At 54.7% G+C, this 12,929-nt stretch overlaps 1 protein-coding gene across 1 annotated transcript in view; it reads left to right on the plus strand.

Moving 5' to 3' along the window:
* Window positions 1-12,654, plus strand: part of IPO9 (importin 9) — a 39,939-nt gene extending 27,285 nt beyond the window's left edge. The window contains exons 15-24 of the mRNA XM_055418888.2: window positions 6,501-6,727; window positions 8,053-8,201; window positions 8,384-8,512; window positions 8,863-9,138; window positions 9,209-9,375; window positions 9,816-9,949; window positions 10,656-10,778; window positions 11,076-11,177; window positions 11,326-11,402; window positions 11,797-12,654. Of these exons, the coding sequence (XP_055274863.1) occupies window positions 6,501-6,727; window positions 8,053-8,201; window positions 8,384-8,512; window positions 8,863-9,138; window positions 9,209-9,375; window positions 9,816-9,949; window positions 10,656-10,778; window positions 11,076-11,177; window positions 11,326-11,402; window positions 11,797-11,907 (1,495 nt within the window). The 3' untranslated portion in view covers window positions 11,908-12,654. The remainder of the gene's footprint in view (window positions 1-6,500; window positions 6,728-8,052; window positions 8,202-8,383; window positions 8,513-8,862; window positions 9,139-9,208; window positions 9,376-9,815; window positions 9,950-10,655; window positions 10,779-11,075; window positions 11,178-11,325; window positions 11,403-11,796) is intronic.
* The last annotated feature ends 275 nt before the right edge of the window (window positions 12,655-12,929 follow it).

A 12,929-nucleotide genomic window follows, 5' to 3' on the forward strand; every position in this document is an offset into this window, starting at 1 on the left:
CTCAGGAGCTTGAAAGAGAACAGACTAAGCCCAGAGGCAGCAGGAGGAGGGCAGAGGGCTCGAGAGCAGCGGCAGATGCGCGGGAACCGGAGAGACATTAGGAGGTTTCATAGAGTAAGAGCTGGCGTTTGACACGCTACAGCTAGACTGAAGAGAGAGAACACACATACGAGTCAGAAATGAAACAGGAAACTTTACAGCTGACACCACAGAAAGACAAAGGTTCACGACAGACCACTGGGAACAAGTATATGCCAACAAATGGTTAACCTAGAAGAAATGCATAAATTCTTAGAAACAAACAGCCTAGCAAAACTGAACCATGAAGAATTTGAAAATCTGAACAGACCAGTAGCTGGGGAGGAGAGCGAGTCAGTTAACGAGAACCCTGCCTCGGGAAAGGCCCGGGACCAGAGGGTTCCACCGGTGAGTTCTCCCGAACGTTCAAAGAGAAATAAATGCCAGCCCTTCTCAAACTCCTTCCAAATACTGAAGAGGAGGGAACATTTCCAAACTCATTTTTCTAGGCCGGCGTTACCCTGATAACAAGGACACTTCAGGAAAGAAAACAGTAGCCCCGTGTGCCTAATGAGTGTAACTCTCAGCACAGTGCTCGCAAACTCGGTTCAACGGCACAGTGAGAGGGTATCACACCGCGATCAAGTAGGACTGATTCCTGGGACACAAAGGGCTCAGCACACATAAACTGATCAATAAACGCCATATCCACTCAATAGAATGAAAATAAAAACATGTGAATATCTCAGTAGATTCAGAAAAAGCATTTGACAAAATTCAGTACCCTTTCATGACAAAAGCTTTCAGCAAAGCACGTAGAAGGAACATATCTCAACACGATAAAGGCCATGTATGACACCTCCTCAGCTATATACTCAGCAGTGAACGGCTGAAAGCATTTCCTCTTAAGATCAAGAGCAAGGTAAGGAAGGGTATCCACTCTTACCACTCCTTCTCAACATAGTGCTGGAACTCCTGAGCAGAGCAGTTAGAAAGGAAAATAATAATGAGCTATCAGAGAAATTTAAAAGTTGCCTCAAAAACAATAAAATATCTAAGAATAAGCATAAATCACCAAGATGAAAGATCTGTACACAGAAAGCTGTGAGACATCGAAGAATGAGATTGAAGACACAACTAATAGGTCTGTGATGTTCATAGATTGAAATACGAGCATTGTTTAAATGTCCAAACTACCGAAGGCAATCCACAGACTCCGCATAGTCCCGCTCACAATTCCAACGGCATCTTTACATAAATAGAACAAACAATAGTATGGTGTCACAGTTCTTGATTTTAAACTGTATTACAAAGTGATAGTAATCAAAATAGGATGGTGTTGGCATTAAAAACAGACACAAAGATCCATGGAGCAGAATAGAGAGCCCAGCTGTAAACCTGTACTTCTGAGGTCAATTACTTTATGACAGAGGAGCCAGGAACACACACAGGGGGAGGACAGTCTCTGCAGTAAATGGTATTTGAAAATCTGGACCCTTATCTTACACCCGGCTTATTTAACTTATATGCAGAGTGCGTCATGCGAAATGCCAGGCTGGATGAATCACAAGCTGGAATCCAGACTGCTGAGAGAAATATCAGTAACCTCAGAGATGCAGATGACACCACCCTAATGGCAGAGAGTGAAGAGGGACTAAAGAGCCTCTTGATGAAGGTGAAAGAGGAGAATGAAAATGCTGGCTTAAAACTCAGCATTCAAACAGCTTACTTAAAGTCATGGCATCCAGTCCCATCACTTCATGGCAAGTAGATGCGGGAAAATGAAACAGTGATTTTCTTGGGCTTCAGAATCACTGTGGACAGTGACTGCAGCCATGAAATTAAAAGACGCTTGCTCCTTGAAAGAGAAGCTATGACAAACTTAGCATATTCAAAAGCAGAGACATCACTTTGCCAACAAAGGTTCGTATAGTCAAAGCAATTTCCAGCAGTCATGTATGGATGTGAGAGTTAGACCATAAAGAAGGCTGAGCACCAAAGAATTGAGGCATTTGAACTGTGGTGTTGGAGAAGACTCTTAAGAGTCCCTTGGACTGCAAGGAGATCCAACCGGTCAATCCTAAAGGAAATCAGTCGTGAATATTCATTGGAAGGACTGATGCTGAAGCTGAAGCTCCAGTAGTTTGGCCATCTGATGCGAACTGACTCATTGGAAAAGACCCTGATGCTGGGAAAGACTGAGGGCAGGAGGAGAACGGGACGACAGGATGAGATGCCTGGATGGCATCACCGACTCAATGGGCATGAGTGTGAGCAAACTCCGGGGGATGGTGAAGGCCAGGGAAGCCTGGCGTGCTGCCGTCCGTGGGGTTGCAGAGAGCTGGACACGATTTAGTGACTGCACAACAGCAGCAGTGGTACACCATGTACTGAAGTCGGCTCAGAGTGAAGACGTGAACCTAACACCTAGAATCGTGAGACTCTTAGAGAACCTAAGAGTTAAACCCCCTGACACTGGTCTTGGCAATGACATCTTGCATTTGACACCAAGAGCGGAGGCAGCAAAAGCAAAGATAAATGGGTGCGACCACATCAGACTAAAAAAGCACAGCAGAGGAAGCCATGAGCCAAAGGAAGCAGCAGCCTACTGAACGAAAGAGAGCCTTGGCACACCATTTATCTGATAAGGGTTAATATGCAAAATACATAACAGACTCATACAACGCAATAGCAAATAATCTGGTGAAAAATAAATGGCAGAGGATTGGAAAAGACGTTTTTTCCTAGAGAAGACATACAGGTGGCCAACAGATACATGAAAGGGTGCTCAGCACCACTAGGTACAGGAAAATGCAAATCAAAGCCACAGTGAGCTCTCATGTCCAACTTGTCCGCATGGCTAGTATCAAAAAGACAAGAGGACTTCCCTGGTGGTTCAGTGGATAGGAATCCACTTGCCAGTACAGGGGAACACGGGCTTGATTCCTGGTCCGGGAAGAGTGCGCGTGCTGCGGGACAACTCAGCTCGTACGCCAGAACTGCCGAGCCCACGTGCCATAGCTAGAGGCCCGCACACTGCAGTGAAGGCCCAGCAGAGCCAGAAATAAGCAAGCTAGTTAATTTGTTTAAAAAAGATAACAAGATCAACAAGGGTGTGGAGAGAAAGGAACGCTTTTGTACTGTTGGTGAGAGTGTAAATTGGTGCAGCCACTCTGGGGAAGAGCAGGCTGCTGCTGCTGCTGCCTAAGTCACTTCAGTCGTGTCCGACTCTGCGACCCCATAGACAGCAGCCCACCAGGCTCCGCCATTCCTGGGATTCTCCAGGCAAGAACACTAGAGGGTTAGAGGGTCTTAAAAAAGTTAAAAAATAGAGCTACCATTTGATCCATCCAGAGGAAATGAAAACACGATCTTGAAGCGACGCCTGCACTCCTGCGCTCCTTGCTGTGCTGTTCACGTAGCAGGGCTGTGGAAGCTGCTTGAGGGCATCAGTGGAGGAGCGGTTGAAGGTGATGTGTGTCCAGTGGACGGAACTCAGCTGTGCGAGGGAAGCCTGCCGTCTGCAGCAGTCGGATGGACCTTGAGGGCACTGTGCTGACTGAGATGAGCCACACACTTCCCTGTGGAGGCTTCTGGAAAGGCCAGACTTGCTGTGAAGGAGAGCAGAAGGCCGGGGGTGGGGTGCAGGCAGGGAGAGGTGGAAGGGAGCTCGCTGTCGTCCCAGGATGCGTCAGGCCTGGGGCTCCAGCGTGGAACGTGCCTATCGGCGCCTGTGCTGTGTGGAATGGAGAGTGGAGACCACACATTCCCCCAGCAGAAGGGGAGCCTGAGGGTATGGACGTGGCGATAAAGTGGATGAGGGAAAACCTGTGCAGTGTGGACGCGCATCCAGGCACCACAGCGCTCACGCGCACCATTTCGTAGATGGAGTATGCCGCAGTCAAGTTGAGCAAAGTTTACATTTTATACTACTTTTATAATCAGAAAGAATACATAAAGAGAACTTTTTTTTTTTTTAATAACTTTCAGTTCTCTGACTACACAGGCAGGGCTTTCTTGAAAGGTGTATCCGCTGTCCCTGGAGAAGTGACAGAAGCCATGAACACGCAGAGCCGAGAAACGGCACGGCCCACGTTTACAGAGCTGTGCGTCGTGTGGAAGAGCGGGCCCCGGGGGCGAGTCCCTCGCTGTGCCTGTCCTCAGCCAGGGCTCATGTGTGGCCTTTGCCCTATTCAGTTCTGCAGCCAGTCTCAGCCTGGCTTGTCCTCAGCGCGTCCCTGAGCCTGTCCCGTCTCCCTTCACCAGCAGCCCCTCCTGGCCATCGTACCGCCCAGCTCTCCTCTCTTCTCGCCCAGCTCTAACCTCCATTCAGGTCACGGTGTGTGTACTACTGTACACCGCCTCAGAGCACTCCTGCACGGGATACTGGTGACAGATCCTTACACGTGGGCCACATTTCTCTAGTCACATGTATGCTGACTGTTCTCCACAGCTCCAGGTTCATGTGTGTGCCCTGTCTGTACCAGGACAGGCGTGAGTACCTGAAGACTAGCAGCGTCCACTACTGAGCCTCCTGTCCAGCACCTGCAGGCCTCCCCTGCCTGCAGTCCCTGTCAACATAAAGGCGCAGACCCCACACCTGTGGATCCTGCACCTAAAAGAGCTCTGTCCTCGCAGAGACACCAGCCCCTGCCTCCAGAGCGCGGATCCCTCTCTCCCACTCCAGCTGCTCCATGTGTGCTCAGCTTCTGCCTGAGTTCCTGCAGGGGCCCCCCAAGGGGTTTTGCTACCTGCAGCCGCAGACTGCTGCCATCTTTATTATCTCAGCTCTCAAACTGGTTTTTCTAGAATCAAGTACTTGTATTTTTGCTGCTGCAATGGAAACTCTCATGGCCCTGGTTATGCTCTTCACACTCTGGGATGCAAGTACCCAGGAGAAATGCAGAGCGTGCTGGGTGGTCTGTCAGGCCACTGGACACACACAGCGTTTTTTCCTGGGGTGTTGGTTCCCCGAAAGACTCTAGGGGAAAGAAGAAATTAGATGTCAGAAGTGATTTGTGAAAGAAAAAACTTTGAGACGCACTGACTTCCAGGGTAAAGCCTAACCTCTTCAGCATGGCATAGAAGATCCCATATAGTCTGAGTGCACAGGGCAGCCTCTCTGACCTGCCAGGCTTTGCTGACACTTGGAGTGCGGCCGCCTTGGAAGGAGCGGGCCCAGTCAGTCCCAGGGCAAGTGTCTGCCCAGCCCATTCTTCAGGAGGGGTGGTGCAGAGCACGGTGGCCTTGAGCATCAAGGTGCTGTGAGCCAGAAACGGAGTGGTCAGACCTGAGGTCCAGGCCCACGGTGTGCCAGCCACCGTGACCTCTGAACCCAGCGGCTGACACACAGATACTACAAGACGTCTAAAAATTGCACTAAGAGAAACCATTCATTGAGAGCCTGGGGAGGGCCCTGTCTCCACACTTGGTTCTTTTAACATACAGAAACAGTGTTTCTATTGGCTTGTTACCATTCCACAGATAAGGAAAGTTAAGCCTCGGAGGGTGTAGTTTTAATAACGTTTCCCATTGGACTTGGTGAGCAGCATCTAGTAAATGTTTATTGATTAAGAGGTTAATGAGGTAGAAGTATGTGTAACAAACGTTTTTTTAAGGTAAATTTTTAAAAAATGTTTATGTTGGAGTGTAGTTGACTAACAGTGCTGCGTTCATGTCGGGTGAGCACAGAGATTCAGTTGTCCATGTGTCTGTTCCTAACTTTTTCACCGTTTAGATGGTGACAGAGTACTGCTCAGAGTTCCCTGTGCTGCACAGCAGGCCCTTGTTGGCTGTTTCCAGTAGAGCCGTGTGTACATGTCCGTCCCAAACTCCCACTATCCCGCCCCTCCACCCTTCTCCCCTTGTAACCACAGGTTCATTTTCTAAGTCTGTGAGTCTGTTTCTGTCTTAAACAAGCATCTAAACCCCACAAATAGTACACCAAGTTTGTAAGTATGAGTAAAATGTTTCTATAAATTGATCTAATTTTAGGATGCAAAAATCACAAAAATGTATAAAATTTGTGTAACATGGAAGTAAAATAGTCTACTATTAATGAATAACTGTTGTATTGGAAGGGATTTAAAAACACTGGAAAATAACAAAAAAGTACATATATATATATTTATCTTTATATCTATCTTATCTATCTGAGGAATGTGCCTAAAACAATAGTCTGAGGAAGCATAATGCATTTGACTTAATATCTTAATGATTTGGATATAGCTATGACTGGGATTTCATAACAAAATAGGGGGATGAAAGAAATTTTAAAGGAAATCGTGAAGCCCAAAGCAGAAATACATTAGAAAACATAGAAATGATGGTGTTGAAAATTCTAAGAAGAAATAAAAGCTACAGAAAGATGTAAGTCTCGCGCGTTCTAGAAGTAGCTTCATGAGCCCTGTAACAGGTGGTGCTGACTGGAGCGCCCGGAGCGGGGGCCCGCTGGTGAGCGTCTTGCTTGTCTCGCTCCCCAGCTACTGTGACCAGCTGAAAGCCTCCGAGAGCACGGCCGTGCTGCAGCCCTTCCTCCCCAGCATCCTGGATGGCCTGATCCACCTCGCAGCCCAGTTCAGCTCTGAGGTCCTCAACCTGGTGATGGAGACCCTGTGTATCGTCTGCACGGTGGACCCCGAGTTCACAGCGAGCATGGAGAGCAAAATCTGCCCCTTCACCATTGCCATCTTCCTGAAGTACAGCAACGGTACACGGGGCGGGGCCGCGCCGATGCCCCCCGGGTCTCGTGGGCTGTGCATCAGGGCAGACACGGACCGTGAGTTAGCGAGAGTCTGCTTGCGTGTAGATCCAGACAGCAGAGAGCCTGCACCTGTGACTCGCGCTCTAGGAGCTGGAGAAAAGAACCAGCAGTGAAGTAGGAGACGGAGCAAGTAAATCAAAAGCTTCCTGAAAGAAGAGGCCGAGAACTAGGGTTAGAGGGGCGCTGAAGAGGAGGAGGCAGGCAGAGGTCTAGGGTCAGGTGTTCATCCTGTGTTTTCTGTAGTACCAAGCCTTTGGAAATTAGAGATTAATTACTTCCATAAAGCGGAATGCTGTGCAGCCATTAATAATCCAGTCTCAAAGAAATAAGTCATGGGGAGGTGCTCACCTTGCAGTAAGTAAGTAGACTGTTTTCCAAAACTCGTAGAATAGAATACCAGATTTTGGTTTTATTTTCAGAAAAAAACATGGAGGACCTTTATATCTGAAGAATACATATTGAAGCTTGGAAGGGGGTTTGTACTAATGTGAGGTCGTACTGGACATTTTAGGCCGTGGTCCATGGGATCACAGAGAGTCAGACATGACTTAAACGACTAAGCACGCACTAGACGTTTTACTTGATTCGTTTTTTTCGCTTAAAAACGTGCCCTGAGGAGGATTCCACCCTGCGTGCGTACAGACTGCATTCTCTGCCTGTCACGTGACCTTCCCCTGATGGCTGTGTTACTGCTTATTTGCTATTGTGGTCGTGAGCCTCTGAGTGGTTTCAGTTCTTGTCTTGTGCAGACCGTGTGTCTCAGTGCCCAGCATATTGCATGCTCCTTAGAGGGAGGGTGTTTCTGGTTTTCTTACGTAGGTGAAGCAGGTTTAGCTAAAGTTCCGTTTCTTCACAAGGCTCTGCTGCTTGAAGGTTTTCTCTTTTGCCCTCAAGTGGCTTTGGGAACATCCCCAGGAGATGGCATGCAGTCCTACTCAATATGTGGGACCCAGAAAAGTCAGTGTTGACGCAGTTCTGAGGCGGTGGTGTCTTCTGAACAAGCTGTCAGTGGGGGGTTTCTTTTCTAAGCATTTGGGCTCATAACGAATCCATGTTTCACAGGAATACAGGCATTAGAGATTTGTCCCAGGGAAAGAGGCAGGTTTTGTTTTCGGAGTAGCTGTTGCTGACTTGTCCCCAACTCTGACAGGTCACACACACGTTGCCTCCCAGGCCCCGGGTCCGGGTGAGAGGTCGGGCAGAAGTTGGCAGCTTGGGTGCGGGCCAGCAGCAGGCGGCGTGGCCGGAGCACTCACGTCCTCTCTCCCCAGACCCCGTGGTGGCCTCACTGTCTCAGGACGTCTTCAAGGAGCTGTCCCAGATCGAGGCCTGCCAGGGCCCCATGCAGACGCGGCTGATCCCCACCCTGGTCAGCATCATGCAGGCGCCTGCAGACAAGATTCCCGCGGGGCTCTGTGCGGTGCGTCCCTGTCCTTACAGCCCCACGCCACCCCTGACCAGCCGTGATGTGTTCCCAGGGCAGGGACGCAGGACGGTGGGGTCTCTCGAGGCAAACTCACCTAGGCCTGAGTGTCTCCGGGTGGGCGAGTGGGCCCCTCCCTCCCTCCCCGCCCCTGAGGCAGCCTGATTTCTCTCCTGCAGACGGCCATCGACATTCTGACCACGGTGGTGCGGAGCACGAAGCCCCCGCTCTCCCAGCTGCTCATGTGCCAGGCCTTCCCCGCCGTGGCCCAGTGTACCCTGCACACGGACGACAACGCCACCATGCAGGTACCTCCGCGCGGCATCTGCGCCGTGGAGAAAGAAGCCCCGCCCATCTGTACTTGTCCAGAGGACCGGGAAGGGTTCCAGCTGCTCAGAGGTGTGGGGTCCGGGCAGCATGAGATCCCAGCCGTGTAGGCTCAGGCCCCGAGAAGCGCTCTTCCATCAGTAGAGTCGGCAGAGGCACGACGTGGGGAGGCGCGAGGCAGCGGTCTGCTCTGTCCCCAGACCTGGGCCCGTCTCAGCCGAAGCTCCTTCTCTGATGAGAGATCTGTGTCTGGGCTCCCACGAGGGACTGGGAGGCGGGTGTGCGCGTCTGGGTCTGGAGCCGGGCGCTGACTGGCTGCCCGTGTCCGCAGAACGGAGGCGAGTGCCTCCGGGCCTACGTGTCGGTGACGCTGGAGCAGGTGGCGCAGTGGCGCGACGAGCAGGGCCACAGCGGGCTGTGGTACGTCATGCGGGTGGTGAGCCAGCTGCTGGACCCCCGCACCTCCGAGTTCACCGCCGCCTTCGTGGGCCGCCTCGTGTCCACGCTCATTGCCCGGGCAGGCCGGGAGCTGGGCGAGAGCCTGGACCAGATCCTGCGCGCCGTCCTCAGCAAGATGCAGCAGGCCGAGACGCTCAGCGTCATGCAGGTGCGGGGGCGCCCGCGGGGGGGCCTGGGCCTGTGCACCGGGTCCCTGAGCCGCTGTCCCTGCCCCCTAGTCCCTCATCATGGTGTTCGCGCACCTGGTGCACACTCAGCTGGAGCCCCTGCTGGAGTTCCTGTGCAGCCTCCCCGGGCCCACCGGCAAGCCCGCCCTGGAGTTCGTGATGGCCGAGTGGACCAGCCGGCAGCACCTCTTCTACGGGCAGTACGAGGGCAAAGTCAGGTGGGCCCTGTGCTCCCCTGGCCCCGCTGCCCCCCACGCTCCCTGTCCCGCTTCCTCCTTGCTGAACTGTAGCTATGCGTAGCTGCCATCTTGAAATTCCCAGAAAACGGGATCTCCGCTGGCAGGAGCCCTTCCCTGGCCCCGGCTGTGGGCTGCTGCTGGCTTCCTCTTGTGTTTAAAGCCAGGTTTCCAACAGTTTACCCTGGACTTTATCCCTGTCCTCACCGACCCGCACGCCTTCCTGGCTGGACGTCCATGTGCTGCTTGCCCACCCTGGCTTTGCCCAAGAGCCGGTCTCACCTGCCCGCCCTTAGGAACAGGAGCCCCTCCCAGTCGGACTCTGGCGTTCCCCCAGCCGGCCCGGAGGCGCTTTCCCTCTTGGTTGCAGTTAGGCGCGTCCCTCCGGGAGGCCAGCTCACAGCCCTCTACCCCCCCCGCAGCTCTGTGGCGCTGTGCAAGCTGCTGCAGCACGGCATCACCGCCGACGACCGGCGGCTGCAAGACATCCGCGTGAAGGGCGAGGAGCTCCACGGCCCCGACGAGGGCGTCCGCACCCGCTCCAAGTCGGCCAAGAGTGCGTGACGCCTCCCCCACCCCTCTAGGCTAAGACATCTGTGGGGGCATTCAGGAGGGGCGCCAGTGATGGGTCCCTCGGGTGCAGCAGGGGACGCGGGTCAGCAGTGGAGCCATGTGTGTGGGCCTCTTGTGGCTGCGAGTGGAGAGGATGCCCGGCTGCCAGCCCACTCTGGGCCCGGGACCCCTGCATCCACGTTTGTCGTCGTGGCTGCCATCTGACTCCAGGTTCACACTCCCCACGCCGTCTTTGAGGCTGTGTGTCTGGGGCCTGCCGCGCTCCGACCTGCTCTAGCCCCAGCGTCCTGGCTTTCTCACGGACACAGCTCATCCCCTTTCGCCCCTGAAGGCTCTCGTCTCTCCTGACCTCTCTGTGACGTGGAGTACAATGAAGTTATTTAACATTGAGCCTCATGACTGGGGGCTCCCTGGTGGCTCAAATGGTAAAGAATCTGCCTGCAGTGCAGGAGACCCAGGTTCAATCCCTGGGTTGGGACGATCCCCCGGAGGAGGGTATGGCTACCCAGTCCAGTATTCTTGCCTGGAGAATCCCATGGACAGAGGGGCCTGGTGGGGCCACTGTCCACAGGGTGACAGAGTCAGAGACGACTGAGCACTCTGCACACATGCACTCGGGGCCGCGTGTGGACCAGGGGTGGAGTGCTGTGTGCGGGGAGCAGCCCAGGGCAGCCTCCTCTCCTCTCCAGACCCCGAGCGCTGGACCAACATCCCTCTGCTGGTCAAGATCCTGAAGCTCATCATCAACGAGCTGTCCAGCGTCATGGAGGCCAACGCCGCCCGCCAGGCCGCCCCGGCCGAGTGGAGCCCAGGTGCCCTGCGTCCCCGCACGCTCCCTGTCCTGCTCTGGGCCTCGCCTGCAGGCCTGCGTGGAGCTGGCTTCCAGGGGCTGCCTGTCGCGAGGCCACCCTTCCCGGCTGGCTTTTCTCGGGAGCCTCTCAGCCTGTCCCCGCCCACCACAGTCGGCTCTTGGTCAGACTGCCGGGAGGGTCTGCTCACCCCTGGTTCTCCCTGGGACTAGGGGCGCGGTGCAGGGACGCTGGGGACTTCCTACCTGGCCGGTCTGGTGGGAGGGGAGGTGCGCACCAGCTGCTTCTCGTGTCCGACAGATGACGCCAACGACATGTGGGAGGACCAGGAGGAGGACGACGACGAGGAGGACGGCCTGGCTGGCCAGCTCCTGTCCGACATTCTGGCCACGAGTAAATACGGTGAGCACACACGCGGGGCCAGAGGCGGGGGTGTCCTCACAGGGCGGCACCTGGACTTTGTGCCCTTGAGCCCAGCCTTGTGGGTGACGGACGCTTCCCCACCTGGGGCTGCTCCCGCCCCGCCCGCCCGCCCACACTGTCTCTGCAGAGGAGGAGTACTACGAGGACGACGAGGAGGACGACCCCGACGCCCTGACGGACCCGCTCTATCAGATCGACCTGCAGGTGCGGGCCCTGCTCACGGCCCCGCCCATCCTGCCGGGGGCCCCGCCCATCCTGCCGGGGGCCCCGCCCCACCCCGTGGCCCCACCTCCCCGCCTGCCTCCTGGTTCGCTCTGTCTAGCTCAGTGGGCAGGGCTGAAGTTGGGGGCACTCTGCCCCTCAGGTTCTCCTAGTGCTGGAATCCAGCTTCCTGCAGCTGTGTCGTCAGAGTCCTCGGAATGGCACGTCCTCAGGGTAGCATCCGAGGCGTGGTCCTGGGAAGTGCCTGTGGCACTCCGCCTCTGGATTGAACCTCACCAGAGCCGAGACTGGATCCTGGGGTGCGGGCTCTCGTCTGAAGGCCAGAGCCTCGCCTGCCCTGGATGCAGCCCTCAGGCGTTCCCTTCCCGCCCTCTAGGCGTACCTCACAGACTTCCTCTGCCAGTTTGCCCAGCAGCCCTGCTATGTGATGTTTTCGGGCCACCTCAGCGACAGCGAGAGGCGGGTGCTGCAGACCATTGGCATCTGAGGGCCCCCCCACCCGCCCACCGTGCCCGGCGTGCAGCCTTTCGGCCTCGGGACTCTCTCTTCTCAGCCTGCAGTAGCGGCCTCAGGGCGACGCTGACGGTCGAGGCCTGGCGGCCTGTGCCTCGCGGGGCGTGCGCTGGAGCACCGGCTCCTCCCGCCCAACGCCCTCTGCGCTCCAGGCCGGGTCAGAGCACACTGCCTGGCGCAATCGTGTTCCTGGTTGTGGTCCCCGCCGACGGAGCACAGGACGTCACAACCGTTGATCTTCTAGGACAGACCTGGTGTTTCATAGGCCTTCTGATGTGTTCTGCTCCAACTCCCCTTGCAGCGAAGTGGGCTTTCTGCCCTCCCCCGCAGATGCACTGGTCTCGGGACCGAGGGGAGCCCCCCAGGGACCCCATTTCTCCTGCAGCCCTGAGAGTCCTCGTCCAAGGAGGCCGACTTGGTTTTGCCTCATTGCATGACAGCCCCTCCCCGATGCTATTCCTCGTACATGCACGCACACGAGGTTAGCCAGACAGATGGCAATTCGGTTTTCCTTTTTTAGAAAAAAAAAATGGAAAAACATTTTTTTAAAAGTCCACCTGCCCCCACCATATTTAACATGCCTCTTGCACACACTCCCCACACACAGCCTGATACTGAGGCTGTCCCTCTCCCTCAGGAATCCTCTTAAGGTGGGGACATTGTGGACCTCACATTTGCAATGTGTATTTTTCTAGGAGAGTAAAGTGATCTTTACAAACGAGTGCGGTCTGCATGCTCTCGGGTGTTGGCACTGCCTCCTGTCGCTCTCGAGCAGAGAGGTGAGGGGAGGCTGGGTGCAGCCCCACAGACTGTGCGGCTGAGCCCCTGGGAAGGGCCTCCTAGAGACAGAGCTGTGTGCTCAGTGTCTGGAAGGGAGCAGGTGGCCCTGCGCCCCCTTTTCTCATTGTACCCACACCGGGGCCCATGTTGAATACCTGCGGAGTGTTCCTTAAGGCGGTGGTCTCACAACAGGAGTGGGCTGCAAGTGAAGCTGGC

This window comes from Moschus berezovskii, chromosome 17 (genome assembly GCF_049115385.1).
Source record: "Moschus berezovskii isolate FMDL1 chromosome 17, NW_MosBer_1.0, whole genome shotgun sequence".
Classification (NCBI taxonomy): domain Eukaryota; kingdom Metazoa; phylum Chordata; class Mammalia; order Artiodactyla; family Moschidae; genus Moschus; species Moschus berezovskii.